This window comes from Dryobates pubescens, chromosome 19 (assembly GCF_014839835.1).
Source record: "Dryobates pubescens isolate bDryPub1 chromosome 19, bDryPub1.pri, whole genome shotgun sequence".
Classification (NCBI taxonomy): Eukaryota; Metazoa; Chordata; class Aves; order Piciformes; family Picidae; genus Dryobates; species Dryobates pubescens.
This window is the reverse complement of record NC_071630.1, coordinates 13342938-13363098: the sequence shown is the minus strand read 5'-3', so window position 1 is coordinate 13363098 and position 20161 is coordinate 13342938. Positions and strand designations below refer to the sequence as shown.

General features: G+C 60.3%; 3 protein-coding genes across 3 annotated transcripts in view; 2 read left to right on the top strand and 1 right to left on the bottom strand.

Moving 5' to 3' along the window:
• PIEZO1 (piezo type mechanosensitive ion channel component 1) overlaps nt 1-9022 on the top strand; it is a 30974-nt gene extending 21952 nt beyond the window's left edge. The window contains 21 exon segments of the mRNA XM_054170296.1: nt 257-331; nt 1017-1120; nt 1199-1286; nt 1575-1664; nt 1751-1923; nt 2847-3208; nt 3283-3541; nt 3614-3802; nt 4051-4333; nt 4435-4564; nt 4646-4793; nt 4873-5087; nt 5211-5369; nt 5451-5598; nt 5696-5884; nt 5974-6066; nt 6194-6366; nt 6478-6600; nt 6705-6784; nt 6894-7095; nt 8027-9022. Of these exon segments, the coding sequence (XP_054026271.1) occupies nt 257-331; nt 1017-1120; nt 1199-1286; nt 1575-1664; nt 1751-1923; nt 2847-3208; nt 3283-3541; nt 3614-3802; nt 4051-4333; nt 4435-4564; nt 4646-4793; nt 4873-5087; nt 5211-5369; nt 5451-5598; nt 5696-5884; nt 5974-6066; nt 6194-6366; nt 6478-6600; nt 6705-6784; nt 6894-7095; nt 8027-8276 (3533 nt within the window). The 3' untranslated portion in view covers nt 8277-9022.
• Nucleotides 9023-9040: 18 nt separating this feature from the next.
• CTU2 (cytosolic thiouridylase subunit 2) lies at nt 9041-12739 on the bottom strand. Its single transcript, XM_054170297.1, has 15 exons — nt 12631-12739; nt 11892-11966; nt 11525-11603; nt 11391-11450; nt 11254-11314; nt 10889-10998; nt 10527-10798; nt 10316-10451; nt 10072-10203; nt 9895-9986; nt 9714-9805; nt 9538-9619; nt 9371-9437; nt 9237-9295; nt 9041-9148 (listed from the first exon to the last, which is right to left on the bottom strand). Exons 1-15 carry the CDS (start codon nt 12708-12710, stop codon nt 9088-9090), a joined length of 1458 nt encoding a protein of 485 aa, XP_054026272.1. The 5' UTR covers nt 12711-12739; the 3' UTR covers nt 9041-9087.
• A 100-nt stretch (nt 12740-12839) lies between these two features.
• RNF166 (ring finger protein 166) lies at nt 12840-20029 on the top strand. Its single transcript, XM_054170175.1, has 6 exons — nt 12840-13029; nt 14290-14446; nt 15697-15809; nt 16812-16926; nt 17769-17876; nt 19376-20029. Exons 1-6 carry the CDS (start codon nt 12854-12856, stop codon nt 19439-19441), a joined length of 735 nt encoding a protein of 244 aa, XP_054026150.1. The 5' UTR covers nt 12840-12853; the 3' UTR covers nt 19442-20029.
• Nucleotides 20030-20161: the final 132 nt, after the last annotated feature.

The following is a 20161-nucleotide window of genomic DNA, read 5'->3' as shown; positions in this document are numbered from 1 at the left end:
TCTTTGGTGTGAGGGTGCTGGAGACTCCTTCCCTGGAGAGATTCTAAACCCACCTGCACATTGTGATGCTGGGCAAGCTGCTGTGGGTGACCCTGCTGTAGCAGGGGGTTTGGACTAGAAGATGTCCAGAGGTCCCTTTTTACCCCTACCAAGCTGGGATTCAGGGATTGTGGTGATCCCCTCCCCACCCCCAGGTGCCTTGGGGGGATGCACTGAGCGTGTCTGTTCTCAGCCCCCATCTGCCGTTCCCCAGCAGATGCCCCCAGCAGCCCTGTGGAGCCCTCCCAGCAGAGGACGCGGTGGTGGCAGCCATGGTTAGAACACGCCGCAGGTACAGCCCTGCCACAGGGCCTGTAACAGGGCACAGCCCCTCGGCAAGGTCCCTCCGCAGGGGACCACTAACACCCGCGGGGAGCAGTGGTGATGGTGCTTTGGCAAGGTGGCAGCCTGCATGTCCCCCTACCCTGTGCTCAGCTGCAGGGCACTAACCAGGGCTGCTCTGCTTCCCAGCACTAACAGGGTGTTGGACTGGGAGCGCTGGGCTGCCTGTGGGGTTACTAGCAGAGATCAGCTCCAGGCTCCAGTGCTGGAGGGAGCTCTCTGTCAGGGTTGGGTCTTTGTCATCTTTGTGGGGATCCCAATGGGTGTGCTTGGCACTGTGTTGGCACTGCTGCTGTGTCAGGCAGAGAGCCTTGGGGTGACAGTGGCCATGCCATACCACCCCGTGCTGCTGGGCACTGGCTGTATCATTACACCGTGTTCCACGTCACCAGGCTCCAGATGTCCTGTGGCACTGTGCCATGCCACTGGCTGTGCCATGGCATGGTGTGACACCCCCATGCCATGGTACTAGCTGTGCCATGACAGAGGGAGTCACGGTACCAACCATGCCATGACACACCAAGCTGTGGCACCAGATATATCATACCCTATGCCATGCCACCAGGCACCAGGTGTGCTGTGACACCTTGTGCCATGGCACTGGCCATGCCATGACATCTTGTGCCACCCAACAGTGCTCCACTCTGGGGAATATGTCCTCTTCGAGTCAGACAGCGAGGAGGAGGAGGATACAGCAGTGCCAGAGGAGCCACGGCCAGGCAGGCACAGTGCCTTCCAGGTGGGGACGGCTGGAGGCTCTGGGGGTTGTGTCTCGTGGTGCCCATGGGGTGCTGACAACCCTTCTTGTCCCCACCAGCTTGTCTACCAGGCCTGGGTGACCAACACCAGGACAGCACTGCAGCAGCAGGAGCAGCCGGAGGCGCCCGGTGCTGAGAATGCTGCAGGTGGGTCTGGCTGCCCCCAGACTGGGGCTGGGCATGGGCAGGAGGGGGCACAGCCCAGCCTTGTGCCCACTGTTTGCCCTGGCATCACCTCAGTGGGGTGTTCCTGCTTTGCTTGTGGACTCTTTGGCGGCTACAGTGGGGTTGTGCAGGCCTTCCTTTGTGTCCATGCTGGTTATTAAGCTGGATGGAGGGTACGAGAGATGGGGCCATGAGCAGAAGACCCCCAATGAGGGCCCCAATGACCCACTGAGTTGGTGTTACCCCTCCCTGGGGGTCTGACCCTTGCAGGGGACAGTGGAGCAAGGGAGGAGGAGTTGGAGACACCTGAGCAAGCCGAAGGCCAGGAGGAAGAGGAGGAGGAGGAGGAGGAAGGCTCTGGTAGGTCAGCGGCAGACTCGGGGTGCTGGGCGGGGGAGTCTGAGTGGGCAGAGAGTGAGCCTCCCTGTCTCTCCTCGCCCTGGCAGTGCACAGCAACGTGGTGCAGCGGGTGCTGAGCGTGCTGCGCTTCGGGTGGGTGCTGTGCCAGGCCGTGGTGGATGGGCTGACCCAGTGGCTGGACGCCTGCACCCAGGAGCACGGCCACATGTCCTCCGTCCTGCGCCTCGAGAGATACGTCCTCAGCCGCCGCCTGGCCACGGTGAGCGGGGGACACGCCGGGGGGCTGCCGCCCACCCCCGTGACGCGTAGCAGGGACGTAGGCAGCAAGCTGGCAGGTGACACCAAGTGCAGTTGGCATACCTGAAGAATGGGGTTCGTCCAGAGGGACCTAAACAGGCTGGGGAAGTGGGACCATGAGGCCAAGTGCAAGGTCTTGCAGCCGGGTCAGGGCAATCCCAGTATCAGTCCAGGCTGGGGAGCAGCCCTGTTTAGAAGAATTTGGGGGTGCTGGTGGGTGAAAAGCTGGGCATCAGCTGGAAATGAGTGCTCACAACTCAGAACTAACTGTGTCCTGGGCTGATTCCCAGCAGTGTGGACAGCAGGGGGAGGGAGGGAATCCTGCTCCTCTGCTCCACTTTGCTGAGACCCCACCTGCAGTGCTGGGTCCAGCTCTGGAGTCCTCAGCACAGGAGGGACATGGACATATTGGAGCAGGGCCAGAAGAGGCCACAGCAATGATGGGAGGTGTGGAAGCCCTCTGCTGTGAGGCCAGGCTGAGAGAGTTGGGATTGTTCAGTCTAGAGAAGTGAAGGCTCCCGGGAGCCCTTCTGGTGGCCTTGCAGTGCTTCAAGAGGCCAATTGGAAATCTGGGGACAGACTTTTGAGCTGGGCCTGTTGTGACAGGAAAAGAGGTGATGGTTTGAACTAACAGAGGGAGATTTAGACCGGATAGAAGGAAGAAATGTTTGCCCTGAGGGTGATGAGACCCTGGCCCAGGTAGAGGTGGGAGATGCCCCATGCCTGGCACCGTTGCAGGTCAGGTCGTTTGGGGCTCTGAGCAACCTGCTCTAGTTGCAGATGTCCCTGCTGATTGCAGGGGGCTGGACTGGATGACCTTGAAAGGTCCCTTCCAACCCAAACCATTCTGTGATTCTCTGATTCTCTGATCTCTGCCTGCTTCAGGGAGAGGACTTGCACCGTGGGGTCCTGGATGAGCTCTACCTGACACCATCATCTGAGGAGCCGCCTTCACAGGGGGCAGGGGGTGCAAACTCCCAAACTAACATCACTTCCAGGCAGGTGCATAGAAACCCCCCAAGGGGGCAGTGGGAAGGGCCTGCTGGGCACAGGGCTCATCCCCGTCCCCATGCCATTCCCAGCGGGCACCAAGTAGCTGTGCCCACCTCTGGTGGACGTCCGCTGCCCGCTGACAACCAGGAGCAGGAGACAACCTGGAGGTCCCTAGAGAATGTGGCTGGGTCTCAGGAGCTCCTGGCTCTGCCCCAGAACCGGAGCCGGACAGCCAGCGAGCTCCTCCTGAACAGGTAGGGGGAGGTGGGGAGGGTGGGGGCAGGGGTGTTGGGGTGGTGGGGCTGGCTGACCCCCCTGCCCCCTGCAGGAAACTCTGCTTCCCTGAGCTGCAAGAGTCAGAGAAGTTCTATCAGTCCCGCAATCGGTTCCTGAAGCTGCTGCTGGCCGGGTACCGCTGCGTGGCCGCCCACTCGGAGCTGCTCTGCTACTTCATCATCATCCTCAACAACATGGTGACCGCCTCCGTCATCTCCCTCTTCCTGCCCATCCTCGTCTTCCTCTGGGCCATGCTTTCCATCCCCCGGCCCAGCAAGCGCTTCTGGATGACTGCCATCATCTTCACTGAGGTGAGCAGAGGGTGGCCGGGGAGGGGCCGGTGCCAGCCAGCTGCCACCCGCTGACCCCAGCGTCTGCCACAGGTGACGGTGGTGGTGAAGTACCTCTTCCAGTTCGGGTTCTTCCCCTGGAACGGCTACGCCATGCTGGTGCGCAACGAGGGCAAGCCCTTCTTCCCACCACGCATCCTGGGCTTGGAGAAGACCGACCGCTACGTCAAGTACGACCTCATCCAGCTCCTGGCGCTCTTCTTCCATCGCTCCCAGCTGCTGGTGAGCCCAGGGGCGTGGGCACCGCTTGGGTGGGTGTCCCCAGGAGCTGGGAGTGCTCCCGGGGTGATGGTGGCTCTGCAGAGCACCCAGCGGGCGCCTGCTGGCTCTGTTGTGGTTTCCACTCAAGGTACCCATTGCTGATTGGGTCCTTGGGGTGCACCAGGACTCGATGCTGTGGGATGGGGGTGAGATGTGTGGGGCAGGGGGGGAATCAGGAACTTCATCCCACTGACCGTGGCCCTCCCTAGTCCTACGGGCTGTGGGACCATGAGGAGGATCCCTTCCCCAAGAAGAAGACGGAGGATGAGGAAGAGGAGGAAAGGCAGGAGGAAGCAGCATCCCCACCACTTGCAGTGGGTGAGGAAGTGACAGAGGTGGTGGCAGCAGAGCCAGGGGCACCAGGCACAGCTGTGGGGCCAGAGCCACAGGCTAATACCGTGGGGCAGGAAGAGGGATCTGGGACCACGCAGCTGCGCTTCAGGAGGAAGAGGAGGCGAGGGAGGAAGCAGCCGGAGGTGGCTCTGGAGGAAGGTGAGCACCAGTTCCTGACCCTCGTGTCCCGGTGAGGTCCCAGGGAGTGGAGAGGTCCTGGGGCCAGGCAGAATACAGTATCCCATGTGCCTCACCCACAGAGGATGAGGTAAAGGAGGAAGAGGGTGAGAAAAAGGAGGGAGAGAAGGAGGAGGAAGAGGCCAAAGAAAACCATGCTCAGAGGAAGATGAAGGCATTTGGGCTGCGGGTCAAGCTCTTCTTCCTCACCATGTGAGTGCCCCGTGGTGCTGGTTGGGGTGTGGGGGATGCAGGGTGCAGTCTGTGGTCACCCATTCCCTCTGTCCCCTTCAGGGCACAGAACATGTACCAGCCAGTGCGTGGCTTCTTCCGGGACATCCTGCACACCCAGCACCGGGCGGCCACCGACGTCTATGCCTTTATGTTCCTGGCTGATGTGGTTGACTTCATCATCATCATCTTTGGCTTCTGGGCCTTCGGGGTGAGCAGGGGGGTCCCATGGGACACTAAGGAGCCTGCTCCCACCACGGGCCGTATCCTGACCTCTCCTCCATCTCCAGAAACACTCGGCGGCCGCGGACATCACCTCCTCACTGTCAGATGACCAAGTGCCAGAGGCCTTCCTGGTCATGCTGCTTATCCAGTTCACCACCATGGTCATTGACCGTGCCCTCTACCTCCGCAAGACTGTGCTGGGCAAGCTCATCTTCCAGGTCATCCTGGTCTTCAGCATCCACCTCTGGATGTTCTTCATCCTGCCAGCCGTCACTGAACGGTACGGAGCATCCCCTGGGGATGTCTCTGAAGACACGGTGTGGTCTCAGGGTGTCCCCAAGCCCACATGGTAGCCCAGCCTGGCTGAGGAGGTGGCCAGAGGGGTGACAGCTTCCTTCCACAGGTTGTTCAACCTCAACATGGTGGCCCAGCTGTGGTACTTTGTGAAGTGCATCTACTTCGCGCTGTCAGCATACCAGATCCGCTGCGGCTACCCCACCTGCATTCTGGGCAACTTCCTCACCAAGAAATACAACCACCTCAACCTCTTCCTCTTCCAAGGGTAGGTCACAGGGGGCCATGTGGACCTCTGGGTGCCCAGAGGGTGCTGTACCCGTCCCCTCTCCCTGTGTTTCCCTGCCAGGTTTCGCCTTGTGCCCTTCCTGGTGGAGCTGCGGGCCGTCATGGATTGGGTCTGGACGGACACCACGCTGTCCCTCTCCAACTGGATGTGTGTGGAGGACATCTACGCCAACATCTTCATCATCAAGTGCAGCCGTGAAACGGAGAAGGTACAGCCCCACCCTGCTGGGAAGCCCCAGGAAGACCCTTGGTTTTTGGGGTCCTCCTGAGCCCTCCTGGCACCATGTGCTGTCTCCCCCCTCTCAGAAATACCCCCAGCCCAGGGGGCAGAAGAAGAAGAAGATTGTGAAGTACGGCATGGGTGGCCTCATCATCCTCTTCCTCGTGGCCATCATCTGGTTCCCGCTGCTTTTCATGTCCCTGGTGCGCTCCGTGGTGGGAGTGGTGAACCACCCCATCGATGTCACTGTCACCCTCAAGCTGGGGGGGTACGAGGTAAGGATGCTGGAGGTGGGTGCTGGGGTGTCCAGCCTGGGTACCAACGTCCCCTGCCCTGCTGAATGGCACCTTGTCCCCCTCCCCAGCCACTCTTCACCATGAGTGCCCAGCAGCAATCCATCCAACCCTTCACCCCCCGAGACTATGAAGACCTCACCAAAAAGTTTGAGAGGCAGCCGGTAAATCACCACCCCCCCACCCTCCAACCCACCCCTGCTCCACCCTGCTGGGTGCTGGGGGTGCCGTGGGACGGGGTTGTGGTTGGGTGGGGGCTGAGCTGAGCCGTGCGCCCCCTACTGGTGGCAGGTTGCCATGCAGTTCATCACACTATATGGCTACGAGGACATCGTGACGGCTCGCATCGAGGGCAGCTCGGGCTCGCTGTGGAGCATCAGCCCCCCCAGCCGCGAGCAGATGCGCAGGGAGCTGCAGAACGGCTCCTCGGACATCACCCTACGCCTCACCTGGACCTTCCAGAGGTACCCCTGGCATGGTGGGGGTGGGAGGGGGACAGCTCTACCTGCATCATTTCCCCTGCTCCTCCCCATCCCCAACACACGCCCCCCTTGCTCAGCCTCTTGTGCCCGCAGGGACCTGGGCAAGGGGGGCACGGTGGAGCACACCTTCGACAAGCACACCACCGACCTGCAGCCTGGGACGCCTCAACGCATGGAGCTGGCCCAGCTGCTGCAGGGCACCCGCAACACCCCTGTGTGAGTGTCCTCAGGAAGGGGACAAGGAGCAACCCCCCCCTCCCCTCCCTCCCCCCATTGCTTCATGCTTCAACCACCTCCCAACTCACCCCACTCTTCTGCAGGCGAGTGCCCAAGCTCTTCCCCAGGTACATCCGGGCACCCAATGGCCCAGAAGCCAACCCTGTCAAGCAGCTGCTGCCAGGTGAGTCTCACCATGTCCCCACCCCCAAAAAATCCCCACCACATCAGTGTTGGGGGCACAGCAGCAGCAGCTGTTCTGTGCCCTGAGGGTGCCAACTTCACCCTGGCAGATGGGGAGGACAGTTACCTAGATGTAGAGGTGCAGCTGAAGCGGGAGCGCGCCGGCACCGGCCGAGGAGGAGGGGACAGATTCTTGGAGTGGTGGGTGGTGAAACTGAAAGAAGACCCTCCCCGGGACGACAACATCCTGCCCATGGTCATCTTCAACGATAAAGTCAGCCCCCCCAGCCTGGGCTTCTTGGCTGGCTATGGGTATGTGGAGAGGGTCCACAGGGTTGTGGTGATTGTGGTGGTGATAATGATGGTGATGCTGGGGATGGCGGTGGGGATGGTGGTGGTGGTGATGTTGGGGATGATGAAGGTGATGGCTATAGTGATGGTGATGGCTGTGGGGATGGTGGTGGTGATAATGATGGTGATGATGTTGGTGATGACAGAGGTGATGGCTATGGGGATGGTGGTGGTGATGATGATGATGTTGGTGATGACAGAGGTGATGGCTATGGGGATGGTGGTGGTGATGATGATGGTGATGACAGAGGTGATGGCTATGGGGATGGTGGTGGTGATGATGATGGTGATGATGTTGGTGATGACAGAGGTGATGGCTATGGGGATGGTGGTGGTGATGATGATGGTGATGATGTTGGTGATGACAGAGGTGATGGCTATGGGGATGGTGGTGGTGATGATGATGGTGATGATGTTGGTGATGGCTATGGGGATGGTGGTGGTGATGATGACAGAGGTGATGGCTATGGGGATGGTGGTGGTGGTGATAATGATGGTGATGTTGATGATGGAGGTGCTGGTGGTGGTGTCAGGGGTTGGAAGGGACCTCCAAAAATTATCTGAGTCCAACCCCCCTGCCAGAGCAGGACCATAGAATCCAGCACAGGTCACACAGGAATGCATCCAGATGGGGCTTGAAAGTCTCCAGAGAAGGAGACTCCACAACCATCCTGGGCAGCCTGTTCCAGTGCTCTGTGACCCTCACGGTGAAGAAGTTCCTCCTCGTGTTGAGGTGGAACCTCCTGTGCTGTGGTTTACACCCACAATGCTAACAGCAGTGGTGATGGTGATGATGGAGGTGATGGTGATGATGGAGGTGATGGTGATGGTGTGGTGGTGGACCGCCTGGGTACAGCCCTGGGTGTGATCCGTGCTGCCCCGTCTCCCGCAGGATCATGGGGCTGTACGTCTCCATCGTGCTGGTGATCGGGAAGTTCGTGCGGGGCTTCTTCAGCGAGATCTCTCACTCCATCATGTTTGAGGAGCTGCCCTGCGTGGACCGGATCCTGAAGCTGTGCCAGGACATCTTCCTGGTGCGGGAGACGGGCGAGCTGGAGCTGGAGGAAGAGCTCTACGCCAAGCTCATCTTCCTCTACCGCTCCCCCGAGACCATGATCAAGTGGACACGGGAGAAGGAGTAAGGGGAAGGGGCTCTGGACCCCCCAAGCCCATTCCCAAGGACATCACCACCAATGCCTTAACCAGCCCCTGCCAAGGCTGGGGCCGTATCCTGCCGGGGGAGGCAGTGGGACGCAGGGTGCTCAGCGCTCAGTTTTCAGGAGGATGGTTTTTCTTACTCTTGTCCTGAAGCCATCCAGACCTGAGGAGACCACGTTGTGCCTTCCTGGGTGGGGGACAGGAGTGCGCCCACCACCACCACGCTGGGCACCTTTGACTGTTGGGCTGGGGTGTGGAGGGGTGAGGATCTGGCCCACGCACCCTCCCCACTCTTCCCAGCCCTGCTCCAGAACCAGGGTGAACTCAAAAGCAATAGCCCCCCAGCCCCAGGATGGGGGGCCCTGGGTCATGGCCTCCCAACCCAAGCCAAGCTGGGTGGGTGGGGGCTGGTAGCCCCAGCTGGACTCTAGACACTTGGGACTTTGGTTTTGTTTGGGTTTTTATTAAGTCAAATGGTTTATTTATACAGAATCCAATAAAACCAAGTTGAGGCCTCCCTGGCTGATGCATGGATGAGGTTGGGGGGCAAGGAGGGCCAGGGTGGAATCTGCTGCCCAGGGGGAGTTCCAGCACCCCTGGCCCCCACCAAATGGGGACTTGGGGCAGGGGGGGGTCTTCCTGCCCTCTAGTAACCAAATGGGGTGTAAAAGCAGCTGCCTGGGTGCCCCAGGGGCTCTGATCCCCAGCCATCCAACATGGGGGGGACCATGAAGCTCCACTGGTGCTCCAGAGGGATAGGGGGGGAACCTCTGTGGCCCCCCTGTCCCAGCCCCTTCAGCTCTGGCTAGGCTCCTCATCCTCCAGAGCCTGCTGTCTCTGCTGCATCATCTCTGCTCTGTAAGGGATGGACATGACATGCTTGCATGGGATGGATGCAGCATCAGGGGCTGACCCAGCTGGGAGGGGACCCCTGTTCCCCCTACCTGTGGATCCTGCGCTGTCCCTCAGTGCGCACATAGGGTGGCAGCGTGGCAAGGGGACCCTGCAAGAAAGGGGTGGTGGGGCTGAGGACCCCATCCCCAAGGAGTTCCACCCCACTACACCCCAAAAGCCTTACCAGTTCCTTGAAGGTGAGACGGCAGCCGTAGCACAGCAGTGGGATGAAGGCAGCTTTGCGCTCAGCACTGTGGGGACAGGGACCATCAGTGGTGCCAAGGTGTTAGCCTCAGTGCCAGCATGGCACCCTTGGTGCCAGTGCAGCACCCTCCTTGTGCACATGCTTACCATGCTGCTGGGACATCCTGGCAGCATCCGTTCTTCTCTGGTTCCTCCAGGATCAGTGTGGGCTCCAGGGCCAAGTCCTCCTCTGCAAGAGCCACAGGACAAGGGTGAAGTTTGGGGGTGCACAGCTGGACCCCACTCCTACTTCCCCTGAACCCACCACTGCCCCCCTCACTCACCCCAAGCGATGTCCAGGGCACAGAGGCAGAGCAGGCAGCGCTCCTCCTCGCAGCTCGCCTTGGCTGGGTCTGGGCTCAGCTTCTCACTTGTCCTGCACCCAGCGTTGTGGAGTGGGGGTTGAGTGCATGCACCCCATTCACCCTCAAACCCACCTCCCCACTTCAGCCCGGGGTGCTGTACCGGTAGACAGTGCTGATGGTGGAGGGGAAGTCCTCCTGAAGCCCCAGGAGGAAGTCTTCGACCAGGTGGTGGATGCTGGGCTTCTCCCGGCGCTGGGGGAGCAAGCCGAGAGGGAAAGGCTGCTGTGAGGTCATGGAGCTTGGGATCTCCTCCATGGGGTACCAGGGGTGGCCCTACCTTGGTGAAGAGGGGTGGCACAGTCATGGTGGGGACGCCAAAGAAGTGGTTGTAGAAGGCGATCTCCTTGGCCGTGTAGTCCCGCATGGGCCGCACCACCATCACGTCGCCGTGGCGGTCATCCATGAAGCCCTGCGAGAGCCTGGCTGTCATGGGGCAGTGCCACTACCAACCTACAGACCACCCCTTCTGGTGGAAAACGGCTGTCCCCAGCTTGGGGAGCAGGTGCTGGAGGGTTGCTCACCGTATCAACAGCCACGAAGGCGCCACGACCCAGCGACATGTTGGTGAGGACCTTGATGGCCACACGGGTGCAGCTCTCGCCTGTCATCACCTTGGCGTAGCCCCGGGTCCGGGCTGTCTGCAGGATGAGGTGGGTCCTGTGGGCCAAGGTGACAGCTCAGGGCCACTGTGTTGTGCCCAGTGCTGGAGCGGGGGCAGGATCGGTCCCTCACCGCAGCATCTGCAGCAGCTCCTCTCTTGCTGTTGTCGTCTCCACAGCTTCAAAGAGCTGCAGCAGCTTCTGGGTTTGGGCAGCAGTGGGCAAGTGGGGGCTGGCAGGGGGCACATTCTCAGTGCCAAGGCCAGGCAGTGAAGTGCCACCATCCCTGTCCCCATCCTGCTGCTGCTCCTGGATGAAGCCCTCCACAGCTTCCTTGTAGGAGGGCCCAGGCTCTTGGGACCCCCTCGTCCCCGGCCGCAGGATGGATGCAGGCAGCTCCAAGGCCTGTGGGGCACAGAAGGACACCAGGGTGGGGCTGGGAGTTGGCAGGCACATACCCTTTGCCCTGGTGTGTCCCCCTCGTTGTCCACATACCTCCTCCAGGTGCACTAGGTGGTAGGGGAAGCCGGTGGCCTGCAGCAGTGTCTCCATGTGGGCCAGGTTACTCTCCCGCTGTGCCAGGCTCTGCCTGCGCACTGCTCCCTCTGCAAAGGCAGGTGGGCATGTCCGGGGCCACTGCCAGCACAGTGAGGAGGGGACACCCACCACGTCCCCAGGGTGTGGGGACACCTGGGAGGTACCCCAGCCTTGATAGGCTTGGGGGCAGCCCCCAGCTCTAGCGTGGCACAGAGGAACTGTGGGCTGGCAGCGGGCAGCAGAGTAGGGGCTGGGCAGAGGGGAAGGCAATGGGCAGCAGGGCAGGGAGTGGACAGCAAAGGGGCAGCGGGGCCGATCCTTACCGTCAACGTAGATGAGGCCAGGGATGAAGCGGAGCCTCTTGGCCGTCTCTCGGCTGAGCCCCTGGCAGAGGCACAGGGTGAGGGTGGTGGGCAAGCCCTACCCCACTCCCCAGCCTCACCCATCACCCCCTTCTCACCTCCTGGACCTGGCGGAGCATGGCGCTGGAGGCTGCCCCCCCCGACAGTGCCAGCAACACCTGTGGGGACATGAGGGATGGTCATCAGCCACGGTGCCACCACCCAGGTCCCCGCCGTGTGTGCCCCCTGGTACCTTCTCTCCTGGGAAGATGACTCGGTTCTTGCCCAGCATGGCACGGAACTTGTGCACAAAGTACTCACGGAAGCAGTCTCTGTGGGGACAGGGCCCTGAGCCACGGCATGGCCCATGGCCCCCAGCCCTCATGGCCCCAAGCCCCACTGTCCCCAAGTTCTTGTCTCCAAGCCTTGATGCTCCTGAGACCCGATGGCCCCAGGCTGCACAGTTCTGGTGCCCTGCTATCCTGAAAGCCTTGATGCCCCAGAGACCCAACATCTGCAGCTCCCAATGTCCCCAGACCTTGATATCCCAGACACCAACTGTGCCCAAGCCCAATGTCCCCATACATCAAACCCCATCCCGCCCCGTCTCACTCTCTTACCGGCAGAAGGCGTCCCCAACACGGATGATGAGGGAGGCAGAGCCCTGCCTACACTTCATGCAGGGCCGTGGGTGGCTGTGGGGATATAGGTGGTCACTGGGCAGCATCAGGGGCACCAGTCCCCAATGCACCCTGGGGGTGGCACCAGGCAGAGGGGTAGTGATCTTGGCCCATTGGGTAGCACTAGGGGTACTTGGGCCAGTACTGAGGGGCACTGGAGACAGCATCGAGAGATAACAGGGGGGTACCGGAGCGGCACCGGGGTGCAGGAGGGGGAACAGCACCAGAGACAGCTCCTGAGGGGTACCGGGACCAGAACCGGGAGGCTACCGGCTCAGTACAGAGAGGAGGGGTTACCGAGGGTAGCAACAGGAGGGGACTGGGGAGCTATCAGAGGCAGCAGGGAGGGGATACTGGGGACAGTACCGGGAAGTATCAGAGGGCAGCACCGGGGCAGTACCGGCGGCAGCGACGCGGGGAAGAACCGGGGGCAGCACCAGATGCAAGTCCAGCGATTACCGAGGACTGTACCAATGCGGTACCAGGGGGGTATCGGCGGGGTACCGGGGACAGCACCGAGGGTGTACCAGAGGGTAGTAACAGGGTACTGGGGGTGGTACTGAGGGTGATACCACGGGTGATAGTGGGGGTGGCACGGGGAGACCACCGGCGACAGCACCGGACTAGCTTCGCAGGCGGCCCCGAGGGTCTATCCCGGATCCCGGTTTCGGGCCCCCACCTGTCTGCTGGGGCTCGTCGGCGCCGTGGCGGTGCCATGTGGGCACCGCACTCTCCATCGGGCCCCGCCGCCTCGCACATGGCAGCTCCGCTGGGTCCCGCTCGTCCGCCCTCGGCTCCGTCCCGCTCCCTCCTCGGCGCCGCTGCCGGCACACAGCGGTGACGCAAGCGCCGCGCGGTGACGTCAGCGCGCCGCCTCCTCTGCTGCCGCCGCCGCCGCCGCCATGTTCCGGAGCCTGCTGGTGGCGGCGGCGCAGCGGCCCCAGGCCCCGGGTGGATCCCCCCGATCGCCGCTGCCCCCCGCCGGCCCCGCCGCCGAGGCGCTGGAGGCCCAGTTCAGCTGCCCCATTTGCCTGGAGGTCTTCCACCGCGCCGTCGGCATCGCGGGCTGCGGGCACACGTGAGACGGGGCCCCGGGGGTGGCGGGGGTGGCAGTGGGGACCCCCCAGGCCTGGCACAGCCACCCCCCGGGGCTGGGACGGCCGCGCTCAACGGGCATCCCGGCTCTTGCAGGGGGAGCCCGCCGGGCTTTCTGCCCTAGCACCCCAGCTGGTACTGGTCTCCCATCCCCTCACTGGGACTTCATTACCGAGACCCCCAACCCAGCACCAAGACCCTCAATCCTAGCCTGGTACGGAGATCCCCAACCTACCCCTCAGACTAGTGCCGGGATTCCATCCCAGCCTTGTGTGAGGACTCGCACCCCACTCCCCAGTCCGGTACCGGGATTCCCAGATCGGTGCAGGGACCCTCATCCCACCTGGCAGCTGATACCTGGGACCCTCTTCCAGCCTGGTTTGGGGACCCCCATTCTTTACCCTTCTTTCAGCCCCACAGGCCCCCACCGGCACCCCCCCATCTCTGGGATTCCCAGACAAGTGCTGGGGTCCTCAGCCCACCTCCCGGGTGGTGCTTGACCTCCCTTCCTCCCTCCCTGCTGCTCAGCCCTGGGACCCTCTTCCCATCCCCAGAAGCCTCACTAGCACTGGGCACGATGCCCCAGTCCTGTACCCAATCCCCTGTTTGGGAGCTGGGTGCTGCCCTTTCCTAGCCCACACTCAGGGGTCCTTCAGGGGTCCTTCCCCTGCTGACCTCCCTCTGCACGCAGACCTGGTTCCTGCCTCCAGGAGCTCCCCCAGACGCTGCTCCCAGCACCCTGGCACTGCCCACTGGGGTGAGAACCCTGCCCTGACCTCCTTGGGTGCTGTCATGGGAAGCTGGAGTCTGCTTGTCACCCTGACATTTTAGTGACACCCTTGTCACCCTTCTCTGGCCTGTTTTTGGAGCATCTTGGTCTCCTGTGGAGGCTGTGGCTTTGCTTGCTGCCTCAGAGTGGTCTCCTTTCCTCCCCTGTCCCCCTAGCTTATTTGGGGACATAATGACTTTGTCCCCCCTGTGCCTGTGTTGGTGGCTTAGCAGCATTGTACCCCCTGCTGCTGGCAGGCTGAGGGGATGGGGCTGCTGTGACAACTGACTTTTTGCCTGGTCTCCCTGCAGCCTGTCCCAGGCTCCCAGTTCTGTCCAGTTCTCCCAGTAGGGGTGCCAGTCCCTGCATTTCCTGGCTGCCCTGCAGCCTGGGGTGCACAGATGTCCCCAGGAGTAGGGTTTTGGGGTCCCACTTCTCCTCGCGGGCCATGGACGCCGCTGTCTGTGCCCCCAGGTTTTGTGGGGAGTGCCTGCAGCCCTGCCTCCAAGTGCCATCCCCACTCTGCCCGCTCTGCCGCATGCCCTTCGACCCCAAGAAGGTGGAGAAGGCTTCCAGCGTGGAGAAACAGCTCTCATCCTATAAGGCTCCCTGCAGAGGCTGCAGCAAGAAGGTGAAGCTTGCGCGGAGGGCTGCGTGCCTCCGTCCCGCGGCGTCCGGGGAGGCTCTCTGGCTGCCTGTGGTTCGGTTGGTTGGGTCCCCAGAGCCTTGGTGGTGAGGTGCTGTGCTGTGTCCCCCCGTGTGCCACAGCTGCTGCTGTCAGCCAGGAGAGCAGGGCTGTGAGGAGATGAAGGTGCTCTCCTAGCTGCCTTTGTCAGCAGACTGGAGCTATTATTAGACACTGGGACCTTCAAAAGCAGGTTGAGGTTCTCCTGCGAGGCGGGAGGGGCTGGCAGCCAGCTCTGCTGCTGCTCCTGATGAGGAGAAGGAATTGGAATCATGGAAATCTTTTTGTTGGAAGACATTTTGAAGATCATGGAGTCTCCAACCATTAACCCAGCACTGCCAGGTCACCACTAAACCGCGTCCCTCAGTACCACATCTCCGCAGCTTCGAAGCCCCTCCAGGGATGGGGACTTCACCGCTGCCCTGGGCAGTCTGGTCCAGGCCTTGACAACCCTCAAGGGGAAGACATTGCTCCTGTCTACCCTAAACCTCCCCTGGTGCAACCTGAGGCTGTTTCATTTTGTCTGGTCACTTTTTTGTTGGGAAAGGAAACCAGCCCCCACCTGGCTCCAGCCTCCTTTCAGGGAGTTGTAGAGAGCCAGAAGGTCTCCCTCAGCCTCCCTTTCTCCAGGCTGACCGACCCCAGGTCGCTCAGCCGTGGATTAGATGTTGATAAGCTGTCCCGAGGAGCTGTGACCCCCATGGCTGTGCAGAAGCTGAACCAGCAGCGTGGCCTGGCCCAGCCCAGGGCAGTCAGGTCTGGGGTGATTCAGGGAGTGGCCATGATGCTGGGATTCGTGGAGCATCTCCCCCAATGCACCTTCTGGCTTCCTTAACTTTGGGGGATCTTGTAACTCCCTGGCTGCAGCCCAGGAACCATCTCCTGCAGTGTCAGAGCAGTTTGGGGTTTTCTCTGGTCAGCAGTTCCTCTTTTGCAAAGGCAAATGGAGCTAGTGCCATGGTAACACAGCTTTGGTGCCTTGTGTGTGACCTCTGGGGACACATCCAGCAGGCACCCTCTGTCCTGTGAGGAAGGATGGGCTGCTGCAGCGCTTCCACACCGGCGTGGCTCATCCTGCACGCACCAGCCTTTGCTCAGCTGACCAAAACTGCCCTCCTGAGCTGTGCTGGAGGCTCCAGTGCTGCACCTGGAGGGTGTTGCAGCATCCAGCAATGTTTCTTCTCTTCCTTTTCCAGGTGACCCTGGCAAAAATGCGCTCTCATGTCTCATCCTGTGCAAAGGTGCAGGAGCAGATGGCCAACTGCCCCAAGTTTGTGCCAGTTGTGCCCACGTCCCAGCCTATCCCCAGGTACTGCCATGTGTTGGGTAGGGGAATGTGTCCCTCCTTGCAGTCTGCACTGATGCTTGCTCCCCCCACCCCTGCCCTGTGTTTATTACAAGCCCTAAAATCTGAGGGTGTGTTTTAGAGTCACAGAAATGTTTTGGTTGGAAGAGATGTTTAAGATGATCATCAAGTCCAACCCAGCACTGCCAGGCCACCACTAAACCATGTCCCTCAACACCACATCTCCATAGCTTTGAAACCTCTTCAGGGGTGGGAATTCCACCACTGCCCTGGGCAGCTTGGGCTTGACAGCCCTCAAGGGGAAGAAATTGTTCCTCATGTCCAACCTAAGCCTCCCTTAGTGCAACTTGATGCCATTTCCTCTGATCCTATCCCTTGTACCTTGGGAGAGGAGACCAACCCCCACCTGGCTCAAATCTCAGGGAGCTGCAGAGAGCCAGAGGGTCTCCCTTCAGCCTCCTTTTCTCCAGACTGAGCCAACTCAGTTCCTTCAGCTGCTCCTCACAAGGTTTGTGCTCTAGACCCCTCACCAGCTTCCTTGCCCTTCTCTGGACCTGCTCCAGCACCTCATTGTCCTTGGAGTAAGGAGCCCAAAACTGAACCTGGTATTTGAGGTGTGGCCTCACCAGCGCCCAGTACAGGGGCACGATCCTTGCCCTGGTCCTGCTGGCCGCACTATTGCTGATCCAAGCTGGGATGCTGGTGGTCTTCTTGGCCACCTGGACACATGCTGGCTCATCTTCAGCCAGATGTAGGCTGAACTAATCACAGCCAGAAGCCTCAGCTCCCTCTCTCCCCAGGCAGCCGCCCCACGTTTCGGAGCACGGTGTGGGAGGGACAGCACAAACCGGCGTGGCTCTTCCCACGGCCGGGCTGGGAGCGGGCTTGAGCCGGTTCCCGCCGGGGGTGGGTGTCACAAAGCCGAGCAGGGGGTGGCTGGGTTCCTTGGAAGGAGTCAATCCAGTCCTTTCCCAAGGGGTCTGAGCTCCTCCTCACCACCTTTAGCAACATTCCCAACCGCTCGACGTTCGTCTGCCCGTACTGCGGGGCCCGCAACCTGGACCAGCAGGAGCTGGTGAAGCACTGCATGGAGAACCACCGCAACGACCCCAACAGAGTGGTGAGTGACACGGGGGTGGGCTGCTGCTCTCGGGGGTACCCCCTGGAAATCCAAATACCCCCCAGCTGGTGCTCTACCTGAGGCCCAGCTGCTGCATTTCCAGCTGGTTTCAGGTCCCTCTGACGGGTGCCTTAGGAGGAAAGGCTGAGAGCCCCGGGTAGGGCTTTTTAGCCTGGAGAGAGGACTGAGAGGGGATCTGATCAATGTCTATCAATATCTGAGGGCTGGGGGTCAAGAGGGAGGGGACAGGCTCTGCTCAGTTGCACCCTGTGATAGGACAAGGGGCAGCAGCTGTAAACTACAGCATGAGAGGTTCCACCTCAACATGAGGAAGAACTTCTCTGGAGCAGGCTCCCCAAAGAAGTTGTGGAGACTCCTTGCCTGGAGACTTTCAAGACCTGCCTGGATGTGTCCCTGTGTGACCTGTGCTAGATTCTGTGGCTCTGCTCTGCATGATGTTGGACTCTTAAGATCTCCAGAGGCCCCTTCCAACCCCTAACATCCTGTGATCCTGTGACCTGCCTCTGGTTGCTTTGGTGCCTGTGACCTGGGCGGTGCCGGATTTCCTCTCCCCATGCCTCATGGGGTGACTGAGGTGGAGAACTTGCAGCTCTGGCGCCAGCACAGAGGTGCTCATGTTCAGCTTTTAGCCACGTTGCAGAGGCTTTGTGCACTGAGAGATCTGCTCAAGGGGGGCTGAGGGGCCCCTTGTTTAGCACATTCTCTGCAGGTCGCTGTCAGAAAGGGGACAGATGCTTGCACATGCTTCACTGCAGGGTTTGTGGCCACAAGTCATAGTTGCCCTTCAGGTCATGAATGTCCTTCATCCCTGCCTGCTGCAGGTGTGCCCTGTCTGCTCAGCCATGCCCTGGGGGGACCCCAGCTACAAAAGTGCCAACTTCCTCCAGCACCTCCTCCACAGGCACAAGTTCTCCTATGACACCTTTGTGGTGAGTACCTTGAGTACAGCCCTAAGCCAAAGCAAGGTCATCTTCCCCACATCCCGTGCCAGGACCAGTGTGCTTCCCTCTGCACAGCCCCTTGGGAGTGGGGGGGATGGATCCCCCTTTGGGTTTTGTGGGAGGCACGTGGCACACACACTTGAGAAACCTCTGGGGGGTGGTTCTTGAGCTGATTGTCATCAGACATGAGGAACAGATCTTTGAAGGAGGAGAGGAAGATGTTCCCACTCTCCTTGAAGATGAGTTATTTCCTCCTTGTGCTCCATTCAACTCTTCCCCTGAGGATCTGTAACACAAAAGCTCTTTTCTTGGAGCTGTCACAAGCAGTGGGAGGGGAGCAGCCCAGCCCTGGGGCTTCGAGGGGGGATCTGGCTGCTGCTGCATGTCCAGGGTTACTCATGGCCCACTTCCCAGGGGTTTACTGACCCCTCCTGTGTGGGGTGAGGGTGTGATCACCCAGCCTGGCCTGCAGGGAGCCAGGGAAGATTTTTTTACTTAGCATCCTGCTTTTAGTGCAGTGCTGCTAGATGAAATCATGGATTGGGTGGGAAGTGACCTTTAAAGGTTGTCTAGACCAACCCCCTTGCAGTCAGCAGCTTAGAGTAGATTGCTCAGAGCCCCATACAACCTCCCTGGGCAACCTGGGACAGTGTCTCCACCACCCTCAGTGGAAAAAGTCTCTTATATCTAGTCTGGATCCCCCTCTTTTAGCTCTGTAAATAGCTGGGGAGTCCATTTCCTTGACATCTTCCCTGATACTGCAGCCAGCTCTGGAGTCCTCAGTGCAGGAGAGACATGGACCTGTTGGAGCATGGCTAGGGGAGGCTACAGCAATGATGGGAAGGCTGGAAGTCTGCTGCTGTGAAGTCAGGCTGAGAGAGTTGGGGTTGTTCAGCCTGGAAAAGAGAAGGCTCCAGGGAGACCTTCTGGTGGCCTTTCAGTGCTCAAAGGGAATCTGGGGACAGACTTTTGAGCAGGATCTGTTGTGATAAGCCAAGGGGTGATGGTTTTGAACTAAATGAGGGAGATGAAGGCTGGATAGAGGGGAGGATTTTTTATGTTGAGGGTGGTGAGACCCTGGCCCATGTTGCCCAGAGATGTGGGAGATGCTCCATCCCTGGCACCGTTCCAGGTCACGTCTGGGGCTCTGAGGTAGTTCCAGACGTCCCTGATGACGGCGTGGGAGCTTGCCTAGATGACTGTTGAAAGGTCCCTGTCAACTCAAACCATTCCATGATTCTGTGATCCCTGCCCACTGCCATGTCTAAGAGCAAGGCTGATGTTGGCAGATTCCAGGCAGGAGAGGGACTGTGGGCACAAAGGACACCCAAAAAAAGCACAACGTTCCTGTGTGCCAGAGGAGATGGAGGCTCACAGCCTCAGTGAGACCATGAAGAGCAGGGCTGGCTTTGTGCTTGCTGTGGAAGTGGGTGTCCTGGCCATGTGCTGTAGGTTAAGCTCTGCTGAGCACCCCTCTCTCCCTGCAGGACTATAACATCGATGAGGAGGCAGCGTTGCAGGCTGCCCTGGCACTGTCTCTCTCCGAGAACTGAGGCTGACCACGGAGCATCGCTTCGGACCCCTCTCGCCACCCTGGTTCCTTTTGCACACTCAGCCTTCCTGCCAGGGAGGCACAGACCTCATCACCCCCCCTGAGACCCGCTGCTGCCTCTCCTCCCTCTCCTCTTTGGCCAAATTCCACCTTGTTGAAGAAGGTGGAGTCTCCTCAGCGGCGTGCTGGACTGGTGAGAGCAGAGCCATCCACCTGCTGCCGGGAGGAGCGAGGAATGGGCACTGAAGGGAGGACCACTCCTCAGTTAAGGTTTCCTCTCCATGTTTGGGTTGTCTACCTGTACCCAGATCTGCTTATTAGGAGATGCTTTTTGGCACCATTTGTCTTCACACTCTCTGTTGCAGCTGAGTAGGTAGCTAAGCCTCTGATGGGTTTCACGCCAGAATGCCCTGATCTGACCTGAAATCATCCACCACCGCCTCCTCCTTGAAAGGGAAGAAAACAGCACGGAGCATCTTGGTGGCTTGGTTTTGTGGGGTGTTCTTAAGACTACAAAGCTATTTGCAGAGACATCAGCAGGCAGGAGCTGCCTCTTGGCCTGCTGCTGCCCGGGCTGGGTCGAACCCCCGGGGGGGCAGAACGATCGGCCCGCAGGTGCGGCGGGATCGGAGCGAGCTGTGGGGACGGCCTCCAGCGAAACTCAGCTTCCTCCTTTTGTACCAGCTCTTGTGATACCGAGCTCCTGCTGTTCATTTTCTAC